This window comes from Cyprinus carpio, chromosome A7, assembly GCF_018340385.1.
Source record: "Cyprinus carpio isolate SPL01 chromosome A7, ASM1834038v1, whole genome shotgun sequence".
Classification (NCBI taxonomy): domain Eukaryota; kingdom Metazoa; phylum Chordata; class Actinopteri; order Cypriniformes; family Cyprinidae; genus Cyprinus; species Cyprinus carpio.
The window spans coordinates 19,015,485-19,026,729 of NC_056578.1; the positions used below are offsets into that span (position 1 = coordinate 19,015,485).

Sequence of the window (11,245 nt, forward strand, 5' to 3'; positions counted from 1 at the left end):
AGTGCACATGGTCCACGAAGCCAAGTAAAACACATCTCATGTCTGTCAGAATCTGTTACTGTATTTTCATGTATGTATCTGAAAATATCTATTTAGTTGTATTTTTGCTTGGATTTTACAGAGGTTTAGATGTGCTCCTTCACACTCTGTCCAGCTTTGCTGCTCAGGGAGACACAAGCTCAGTGAAGGTGTAAGAGGTGATTTATGCTGATGAGATCACACATGTGGCTACAGGACAGGGCTGAGATGGTTCACATACATCTGCTCAAAAGAAGAACGGGTAAGAGATCTAACAACTCAGATTTTTTTTTTTTTTTTTACAGTACAATTATGTACAATGTAACAGTAAAATTAAAATGGTGGGTAAAATTTCACTGTAAATGACTGTGAGAGTGAATTATTTAATCATAAAAACATATTTTTAAAACACATTTGCTAATGCAAATAGGCTTGAAATGCTTATATAGTAGTCTTTTTCCTAGCTTAAAAGCTGTTTTTTTCTTCTCCTCAATATATTTCAGGATTCCATGAAAATGTTCCATGAATTGGTGAAGTTGCATTTCAAAGGGTTTTTGAATCCTCCATTCAACACAGAGGGAAGGAGGATGGCAGGGATGACAAAAGAGGTTTACATACCATTGTTGAATTTCTGCAGAATTATCCTATTTTATTTTTTTTATTTGATTATTTATTTTTTTGTTGTTGTTGATGTTATTGTTGTTGTTATTTGTTTGACTGCGTACCTTAAACCAAATAATAATGTTTTTTATAATGATCACCCTCTTTACCTACAGTGGTATGTTCCTCTTGTCAGGCCCTCCAGCTTACAGAAGACCTCCTGATCAGACTTATTTTTATTTAAAAAGAAGAAACCTGTTTTGCATTCTGAAAAAAAGGACTCTGAATTTAGAGCATACTTGCATGATCATCGGATGAACCTAAGGGTAAAGAAATCACAGAACGGATCTGTGAATCCAGGAATATGTGCATTCACCCCCCCCCCCCCCCAAACAGTAACCACTATTTAATGGTTTCTTTAATCCTTGTGTATGAAATGAAAATTGATCAATGAAATTTAATTTTATGATATTTTATTTAAATACATTAACTGACAAATAAACATACTTAAATGTTTTTAGCAGTTCAGTGGTCTTGCTGACAGGGGGCGCTGAGAGGTTGTTTTGCTTTCAGCTGAGGTGTTCCGTGTAAGGGAAGTTGTATTTTCACTAATGGTTTTTGAGTAGGTTTTCATATTTAGATTGATATATTTTTGAGGGTATTATACTTTGTATGCACATCCAGAAGTAAGGTATATTCATTTTATATATATTATATATATATATATATATATATATATATATATATATATATATATATATATATATATATATATATAAATATATATATATATATATATATATATATATATATATATATATATATATATATATATATATACACATATGGAAAAACATGAAATTAGATTAAGTAGCAAAACTGATATATTGTTGATCCTAAAGGATTTCTGATGAAGGTATGTGGCCTGAACTTTTCAAAAATTCCTTGTGCCTACTTCATATTAAATTTAATCATTAAAGGGATCATCAGATGCTACATGCACTTTTACAAGTAGTTTGAACTGAAATGCGTGTTGGCAGTGTGTGTACACAACCACCCTATAATGATAAAAATCCACCCAGTGTTGTTTTTTTAAAAATCTTGTTAAATCATTTCCCCTTTCTCAAATCGAGTTGATCTCAGATGTGACGTCACACAGACAGACCCCTCCCATGATAGTTTGATTGACAGTGGCGTTTCAGCACAGTCTGGACTGGCTTCTTACCTTAGACCCGCCCTTAGTGAGCTGTTATCAGTCCGCCATTGTTTCACCTCTGGAGCAGATGTAGACAAGAATTGAGGTGATTGAGGTGTTTTGTTGTTTGATGTAATAATGAACATAGAAGTCGTCATTTAATCCCGACATCTGAGCTGCTGAAGACGCAGAGGATTACGTTTGTTTTTGAAGGGAATGCGCCCCTGATCTACCTAAATGTGTCTATGTTCGCGCAAATAATTCGTGATCCATCTTCACCAACTAAAGAGGTGAGTATGTTTTTGTGAGTAAGGTTTTTTTAATGAATCTTTGCCAAATCGCCTTTCCTAATAATGTGCTAACTAGCAAGTTTCATGATGAATACTGCTAAAGTAAACAGTCTCTCTGGAGAGTGACTCAGAAGAGAGGGGCGGGGTCAGCAGAGCTCATTATCATTTAAAGGAAAATGCTACAAAACGACTTGCTCTGAAAAGAGCTGTTTTTGACAGGGTAAAAATGGTGTTTTTTTTTTACAAACTATGTTACAGACTTGTCATTAAGACCCTAAAGAATCATATCAACTTGTGGAAAATGGGCATCTGACCCCTTTAAGTCATTAAGAGTTCTGTGTCAAATGAATAATTAATTATCACTCCACCTGGCCATAGATCTATCAGCATAAATACATTTATATATGTTCTTAGCATAGGGTTTAAAATCTTTGTCAATCTTTGTAAAAAGTCATTGAAGCATTTTTGTCGGTCTGTTTTAAGATTGTCGGCTTGTTTTCAGATTATCCCACAGTTCTTATAGACACTGATTCTTGTTATTTTTATGTTTATATTTAACCAACTGAAATGAGTCATTACACTACTGAGACATTACCCTGAAATATGATACGGCCTTTTGAACAAATGGATTACAGCAAACACACTGCTCACTCTTTCTATTAACAATTAATGTTTATTCATCTTGTTTCTATAAAGATATTTATTTTTCTTCAGATGGAATGTAATGTAGAGAGAAAGACAGTACATACACGAGCATAGAATCTGTATGTGTTTGTGTGTGTGTGTGTGTGTGTGTGTGTGTGTGTGTGTGTGTGTGTGTGTGTGTGTGTGTTACACAGACGTGACAGAGTTTTCCGTGCTGTGTGAGCCTGTGTCATTGGTTTTCACTTCTGCTTTTTGTATTTTTGTGTTTTTTTCCCCATCATGCGTGGTGGTGAAGTTTGCAACTGTCTTAAACTCAAGAATAGCTTTTTGTCTAATTTTTAATATCTACCCACTTTGGTCATTGTGTCTGCTCTTTAAATGTGTCCTCTCCCAAGATATATATACACTATACAGAGGTGTAAATGTTGGTCTTGCATCACAAAAGCTACTGAAATTTAAAGGATGTAAAGTTTACTTCATTAATGCAAAGGTGAATAATAAAAAAGGAATGGAAAATAAAATTGTTTCAAACCATAAGGTCATAACAATGGTAAGAGTTCTGGTCCATTTTGCCATTTACTTGTTTTCATAGAGAAAAAAAATTCTCTTGTTTTCTCCAAGTCTTTTTCTCCCTTTTTCTTGCTTTTTATGCATATGTTTACATGTAAAGCTTCCTTTCTGTGTGGCTTTTGCCAAGTACCTCTCCACTAAACTGGTAGGTGAGTTTTTTCTTGATCTTCCTGACTTCTCCAGTCTTGCCATAGTTTCTCAGCGCCCTTGCCATCTTCTGGTAGGTCATCTTCTTGCGGTTTCCCTTCTGTACGCCCCAGCGGTGTGCTAAAGCTTCTTTGTGTTTGGAAGAGAACTGGAATGTTCCTTTTTCTCGGTCAACCCACCAGATGCTGTCCTTCATGTCACCATTTCGGAGAAGGTCCAGCAGGAACTGATACAAGCGAATTTTCTTCTTGTTACCTGAAAACAAAGGAAATGAACACTTACATCTAGATTCTAGAAGGCTGCAAAAGTCAGCAGGTACTGGGTTTGCATTGCTTATCCACTTTTCCCATGATCACTATGGTTGTGTCCTTATGAGGTGAGATTGGTCTTGGATTTTGTCCTTACCATGCTCGCCTCCTGTTGTTGATGTAATATGGTCTCTCATACACTCCTCATCTGACACCTCTAACGGAGGACTGCGACTGCTGGGGTCATCGTCATCCGAGCTGCGCTGGAGAGGAGACGGCTGTACACTGTGAGGGTAACACACAGATGGCCGTGGCAAATACGCCATCTGTGAAGACATAAAGTGCATTATTATCAGAGAGCACACACACACACACACACAAAATAGAGGTTCCAGTAAGAATCGACTAATTAAATTTAATTCTATAATTAACTCTATAATTTAATTCTATTTAAAAAAAAAAAAAACATACTGGTGCTCATGAATCAATATGCTGATCTCCAAAACAGCAGTTGTCCTGGCAGAAAATTACCAGTACATTATCCTTTAAGTTTACAGATCCATATCCGACAAGTTTACAGACATGTAGTAGGCTAAAGAACTTTTCTCTAGAAGAATATACTGTAGCTAACTCACATAAACTCTATATAGTAAATATGTCTTGATTTGTTAAGTGCCATTTAAGAATCGTTATTATAAAGGGTGTAATTCTTGCTAAAGTCACAGATTCAGTTGATGCACAAATAATATGAGAGCTATACAACCACATCTGTGCAATCATGTGGTCTGAAATGTGTCATCTGGAGATTTCAGCCCAGTTCAACTTTAAGAAAGAGGAAATTTACATTTTATATATTGTCAATATAACTGCAGTGAAATTTCAAGCTGTAGGATATTTTATTTCTTTACAACAAGGGCATCTATAAAACAGTGTGGATGTATAGTATTTACAGAGAGAGAGAGAAGAACGAACAGGTGAAAGAACAAATAAAATATTATGTTTTTCTCAATTTTTTCAGTTAAAATGCTTCAATGTAAAAAGCCCCAACAAAAACCCAAAGTGTCAAGATTCATAGCAGTCTCATGTGATTGCACACAGTGCTGGGGTTGCAATTTCTTGTGACATGACAGTTGAAAACTCTGATGACTTCAGGAGAATGTCCTCAAAAACACACAACAGTCAAACTATTTTGACATTTTTGACAAAAAACAACAACAAAAAAAAACCATAAGGAACATTTTTATGTGGATTTGTTAAACCCTTATTTTGTGACGAGCCTCAGAGGTCAGATAGTTGTGTAAATGTGCTTTTAGGCTATTAAAGACCAGCCTGTTTTTCAGTGGCGGTGCCACCCTCCCCCAGGATTTCCTAATGATGTTCCTGTTTTTTTGTGTCACTTTCTTTAACATTGAAAAATAAACATGAAAACCCTAAAATAAGATGAAGTGCCTAATATGTGGCCTAAACAATTAATATTATGGGGGAGGGGTCAAGCAACGCAAGCAAGCAACGCGAAAACTGTGTGCAAGAGTTATGCCGGTAAATGTCAGTCAGTTCACTATAGAGAAAGTGAAAGTAAAAAAAACTGATGGAGCTTTCTAACGCTACATTAACAGCGTTTAAGAGATAACGAGAGACGAAACTACTCCAGTATATGCTGATAATGGTATATAACTGTCTTAAATTATTACCTTAATATTTCTCTTGTGGCCTGTATAGTGAAAAATGTGAGAAGAAAGTATTTTGCGTAAATCAGGTTGTTTTTGAAAATCGGTGCACGAAATAAAGCTGCTCTTAATATTCACTGATGATTGCAGTGTTAACCATTTTAATTAAAGGCCTATTATTCAATGTATAAATTAACAGACCTGTTTAAAAAAAAATCATAGTATAATTTCATATTGCGGGGCAATAATTTAATTTAATTTAATAATAAAAATAACCTAATAATAATAAGAAGAAGAAGAATAATGTAACAGGCCTACGTTCATTGGAAATGATAAATCCTCTTAATATTGCCAATTTTTATGCTTTTGACAATATCTCTGGCTACACATGATACGACGTATCTCAGCACGGGGAGGTTATCACGGGGCCCACCCGCAGTGCGTGCCCTGAATGCCCGTCCGCTATCCCAATGTGTGGAAATAGTTGTATGAATTGTCGGCACTTTATCTATTGTAAAAAAAAGAAAAAAAAAAAATGGTTAGAATTTACCATGTTTTCCTGCCAGCTGGCATTGAGAGTGACTGACACTTGATGGTCAGGAAAAAATGACTAAATAGAATAAATAAATAAAAAATAAATCAAAATCAAATAAAATAAAACAATGAAAAAAAGGAAAAAATCCCAACTTTCTCTCTTTTCTATGTGCGTTCATAAATTGTATTAATTTGTAAGTGTCATATTTGGCAGTTGGCATTAGAAGTTATGTTAATAACAGAGACATATGAGAAGTTTAATACCACAGAATTTTTTTTTCTTTTAAATTTGCCTTTTTCGAAGCTGCTGTATATATATATATGATAGAGCATGATAGAGTGATATTCATCTGCTCAGCCAAGAAATCTGCATTGCTGGGTTTGAGGTGGAAAAAACTAATCTACAGATTAACTGCTGCTGAATTCACAAAACAGCCCCTTTAAAAATTACAATGGTAGCCAAAAATGATAGTTATTGTTGTGGCTCAGCATTAAATAATGGTCGCACTATCATCAAAATAATAATAATAATAATAATAATAATAATAATAATAATAATAATAAACGTTTACACTGTTTAAAGGAGATCTCATAATGATTTTAGTAGTTACAACTGTAACGTTATTATTGCTAACATAGTGGACTTATCAAAAAATATATATATTTATATTGGCATCATCTGCATTAAAGAGAAATGAATTACTTCATCCAATGTTTAAGTAAATAAAATAGCCTTGACAGTCAAGTTCCACAACTATTGATTTTGTTCTCACTCAGAGGACTTTTAGAGGGCAACACCCTAACAACCCAACCGCCCCCCCCCCCCCCCCCCCCCCCCCCCAAAGCCCTCCCTGCAGCCGCCTCCGCCTATGCACTGCCGTTCAAAAGTATGATTTTGTATGTTCTGTAAATGGTTTTATTCAGCAAGGATACATTCAATTAATCAAAAGTGACAATAAAAACATCTCTAATTTTACAAAGATTTATACTTCATTTGAATTTTCTATTCATCAAAGAATTATGAGGGAAAAAAACTGCGGTTTTATGGTTTCCACAAAAAAATATAAAGCAGCACTGTTTTCAAATTTGATAATGATAAGAAATGTTTCTTGAGCTCCAAATTTCCATCCTATTAGATTGATTTCTGAAGGACCATGTGACACTAAAGACTGGAGTAATGGCTCTTGGAAAATCAGCTTTGCCATTACAGAAATAATTAGCATTTTAAAATATAATTAAATATAAAATAGCTATTTTAAATGTTATAATACTTCACAATATGAATGTTTTTACTGTAGTTTCGATCAAATAAATGGAGCCTTGGTAAGCATAAAGGTTTTCTTTTCAAAACCATTAAAAAAAAAATCAAGGACGTCTACAAACGAAAAGCTTTCTTTTGTGACAGACTTTATGGTTAGAGTCTGCCTTCAAGATCAAGTCCAACCGAAGGAAGGGAAATTAATCACTGCGTTATGCAAAAACGATCTTAAATGATCTCTTTAAAGAGGTTATCTTTGATTTTCCACCCACAGAACAGTCAATATACTTTACATGTTAATATAAACATCTTTTTGTTCAAATATCAGAAAACAACTACACCAAAAGGTTAAGCAAACGGACATTGTTTTTTTTTTTTTTTTTTTTTTTTTTATCAAAGCAGGTGTAGAAGGTTTCTAGAATGTAGCTATTTTCTAATTAACTGCCCAAAACAAGCTATTAAACTAATATGGGTTGAATTACATTACGCTTTCTGTATAAATCCTAACATCATATGTATGTCTTTTTGTGTTTGAGCTAAGTGTTGTTCTAACTCTCTTCAAGCTGTAACATTTGTGCGCTTGAATGTTAGTGTCACAATAAAGAGTGGTTTTGTTTGTGTAAGTGGGGATGTTCTGTGTAACGGCAGTTGATGAGTGTGCACTCTTGCAGTTATGGTGACAGTGTTGAGTCTTGGTCAGGATAAGGCTTAGTTGAGCAATAGCTTGGGCACAGATGCTTACTACAACCTCCTAACCAGCTTCAACATCCACTTGTGTCACGAAGCACCAGATAAATTGAACCAAAAGTTTTTAAACCCAGTGTTATAGAAATATAAGAAAGATTTATCTGTTCTCAAATGTCTCCTGCACTATATTCAACAAAATGCCTACTTTTCATTACCAGTAATGTGACCAGAGCCCACACAGATTGTGTGTGAAGACATCAAAACACATAAGAAGGTGTTCTCACACATAAAATGAAAGTGAAAGACATGAAAGTGATGCGGGTTTTTAATAGCAGGTGTTTTCTAGATCATGTAAGTCTCACCTGTGGAGGGGGTAGAGTGAGGTGATGCCCGGTCAGGCCTGGGTCGATAAAATGGCTCGACTCAACTTCTGGGAAGCGATGCACATTTGATGCATGTAGTGGCTGTACACTCTGTAGCTCTGTGAAGTGGCTCTCTGGCAGGTTCTCGAAATCCACTGGATGGACATGATGTGTATTATAATCCCAAGTGTGATCTAGACAAGGACAGTGAAGTTGAAACGGAGGGTCAGCAGAAAGCATCTTTTAACGAGCAAAGAAATATGACAATACGTCACATGCTCTTTGTGTAAGCTGGTACCAGCAGCTAATATATCAACCATGTCACGTTATTCTGTCCGTCAATTCATTCGCATGCAAGAAATGACATTTACTTTCTCACTCATTTACTTGTCACCCTGTTTCCTGTTCACACCACCATTTCCTTTGCAGTTTTTGAATAGCCTCACGCACATTTTTTAATTTTTTTTTTTAATTTTGTTTTTTTGCCATTTTATTTAATGGTTTTAAATCCTATATAGAAACACAGAAAATAATCTACAGCATGTTTTTGTGCACCTGTCACTTAAATGTGCTTTCATTTTCTATTTTTTTCTCACATTATCACTGTAATCTAATTTTATGGCATTTAAATCCCTTTAGTGTTCATAAAAGTTGTAGTTAAGTTTTTTTTTTTTTTTTACATTTTCTGGAGAAACATATGTTTACATTCCTCCAGTGAACATAAATAGTTGTTACATAAATAGTTTGACAAGTCTTACTGCTGTATAACGAAACTCAGAACAGTTTTCAGTTTCTTTGTCATTTAACTTCTTAGAAAATAAGCACATAGCTGTCTGACGAAAGGACTGACTAAATAACACAAAGGTCTAACCAAAGGTCACCATAAACTGTTTTAAAAATGACTCTCACAGTCCTATACAGTAACAAAACGCAATCACCATCCTCGTCCTTTAAGACAGAAACCGCTGCTACTGTTTAACACGCTATTTCAGAAGTCTACATAGCTAAATTGCTATATTGTCTCATTTTGGACAGAAACCCTTGGGGATATTTGTCGTTCTACGTCTGTAGTTTTCTTGCATGTCAGAACGAGGCATCTGTTTCCTGCTTTGTGCTAGGTCACTCGCCCGGTTCCACTCGCTCGCTCCCCTAACGTCCCCTTACATTTCAGTCCCAGCTGCCCTGGGTGTGATTTTGATCCGTTAGCTTAACATAACAAGATGGGCCTCTTTAGGTGTTATTACATTTAAGTGTTTTTTGCTTGCAGGAGGTAAGTAATGTCTATGAAGCTGATTACATGAAAGAAGACATCTTCAGAAATGCAGGCCACTTAGTCAAAGCACTTTGCTTAACTGGGGCTGAAGGGGAAAAAGAAAGTAACAAAAAAAAAAAAAACATTCTGTGGTTAAAGAAAATATTGAAGTTGTTACATTTAAATACATGTGTTCATCCTGAGTTAAATTAATTATTGGTTTATTGGTTATTATTGGTTTATAAACCTATTGGTAAAAAAAAAACAAACAAACAAAAAAACACCTTTTGATTGTGATGATCTTATAATTTTTAATTACAAGGAACTCACCATTCTGACTCTCGTCAATGACATACTGATACTCCATTGGTGGTCGATACATCTCTGACTCAAACATTTCCTCTGTTTGCTGCTAAGCAAATAGATAAGAGACAAATGGTGACCAGTTTGAATGACTGGAGCCAACACCAAAATAATAATACATTGTACCATATAGGAAAAGCCTCACATCTTTGGTTAAAACTGCCCAGTAATCTTTTTGTACAGACGGTGTCTGTGACATCCAGCCAGTCCAGGTTACTCTCTCTCTACTCTCTTCTTTCTATGTAGAAATTATGATTATTATACATTTTGGAGAACAATTTATTTTTTCATTACACTGATGTGAATCATAGCCTGTTACAGCAAACATACCACTACACATTAGCTATAATTACAGACATATATTTATTAATACTCTGTATAATATCCAAACCCAAATGAATTAACTAAACTGTCAATGGGTCTCTAATTGATCCACTACACATGAATAAAGATGTTTAAAACTAACACAAGTAGCTGAATATCAATAGACTGTCTTTCTGAAGCACGTATGCACCTTGACACAAACTATTTTACACTTTTTTAAAAAAATAAAATAAAATAAATACTCAAAAAATGTACAAATCATCCAAAATATGCAAAAGACTGACGGATGTCAAACACAAATATTACACACACACAAAAAAAGATCCAGCTGTTCTAACGGTAACTAGTACATCCACAATGGCAAGTCCTCGTAATGCCGTTTGACACACTGACAGCAATATAACTAAAAGTGCATTGTGTACACGTATGCATCTAATAAAAGCAGCGGCATCATATTAGGACCATTTAGTGAATAAAAAATACTCACGGGTGGGATGATGTACCCCTCCATTCTGTACGGATGCAGCATGGGTTCCTCGCCGCCTGACACTCGATCTGCAACTCTGATGCTTTCTCAAGGGCTTTCAAAACTGTCCCCGTACCATTGCTCAACTCTGCTAAATTTCCTCTTACCAAATGAAACCAATGATCTAACTCATGCACCTTATCACGCGGGGGGCCTCAAAGGTATCCAAAGGCCCAAAAAAGAAGCCAACCAGAGATACACTGCAGAGGGCAACCCACCCTGGCAGTGGCCTTAGAAAAGGGACAGAGTTTCTGTTTGTTACTTCTTTATTTTTGGGGTGTGTGGGTAAGTGTGTGCGTATTCGCTGGAGGTTCCTGATTTTAGGGTAATGGCAGGTGGGGATTTTATCTTTGCAGTTAGAATAGGCGTAAAGTGTCACCGCCCCCAATAGCCAATCAGAGACAACTCAGCTGACCGCTCTTCTTCCTGTCCACCTCCGTGGTGCTTGTTGTTCTATAGAAACTCCTTAATGTAGGATGAAAATACACACACATTGGTACCATTTAAAAAATGTAATGTTTTATGTAAAAACTGTACAGACTTTTCTTAATTAAAAATG

General features: G+C 35.4%; 1 protein-coding gene across 4 annotated transcripts; it reads right to left on the reverse strand.

Annotated features, from left to right (window-relative positions):
• Positions 1-2,756: 2,756 nt before the first annotated feature.
• Positions 2,757-11,007, reverse strand: LOC109094210 (transcription factor PU.1-like). Of its 4 annotated transcripts, none has more exons than XM_042760131.1 (6): positions 10,648-11,007; positions 9,982-10,074; positions 9,804-9,882; positions 8,222-8,415; positions 3,871-4,039; positions 2,757-3,720 (listed from the first exon to the last, which is right to left on the reverse strand). In XM_042760131.1, the coding sequence occupies exons 1-6, from the start codon at positions 10,687-10,689 to the stop codon at positions 3,407-3,409; spliced, it is 891 nt and encodes a 296-aa protein (XP_042616065.1). In that variant the 5' UTR covers positions 10,690-11,007; the 3' UTR covers positions 2,757-3,406. The 4 variants fall into 4 exon arrangements, with proteins under 4 accessions (XP_042616065.1, XP_042616064.1, XP_042616067.1 ...); XM_042760130.1 differs by having other exon boundaries at positions 9,804-9,885; XM_042760133.1 differs by lacking the exon at positions 9,982-10,074.
• Between the last annotated feature and the right edge of the window lie 238 nt (positions 11,008-11,245).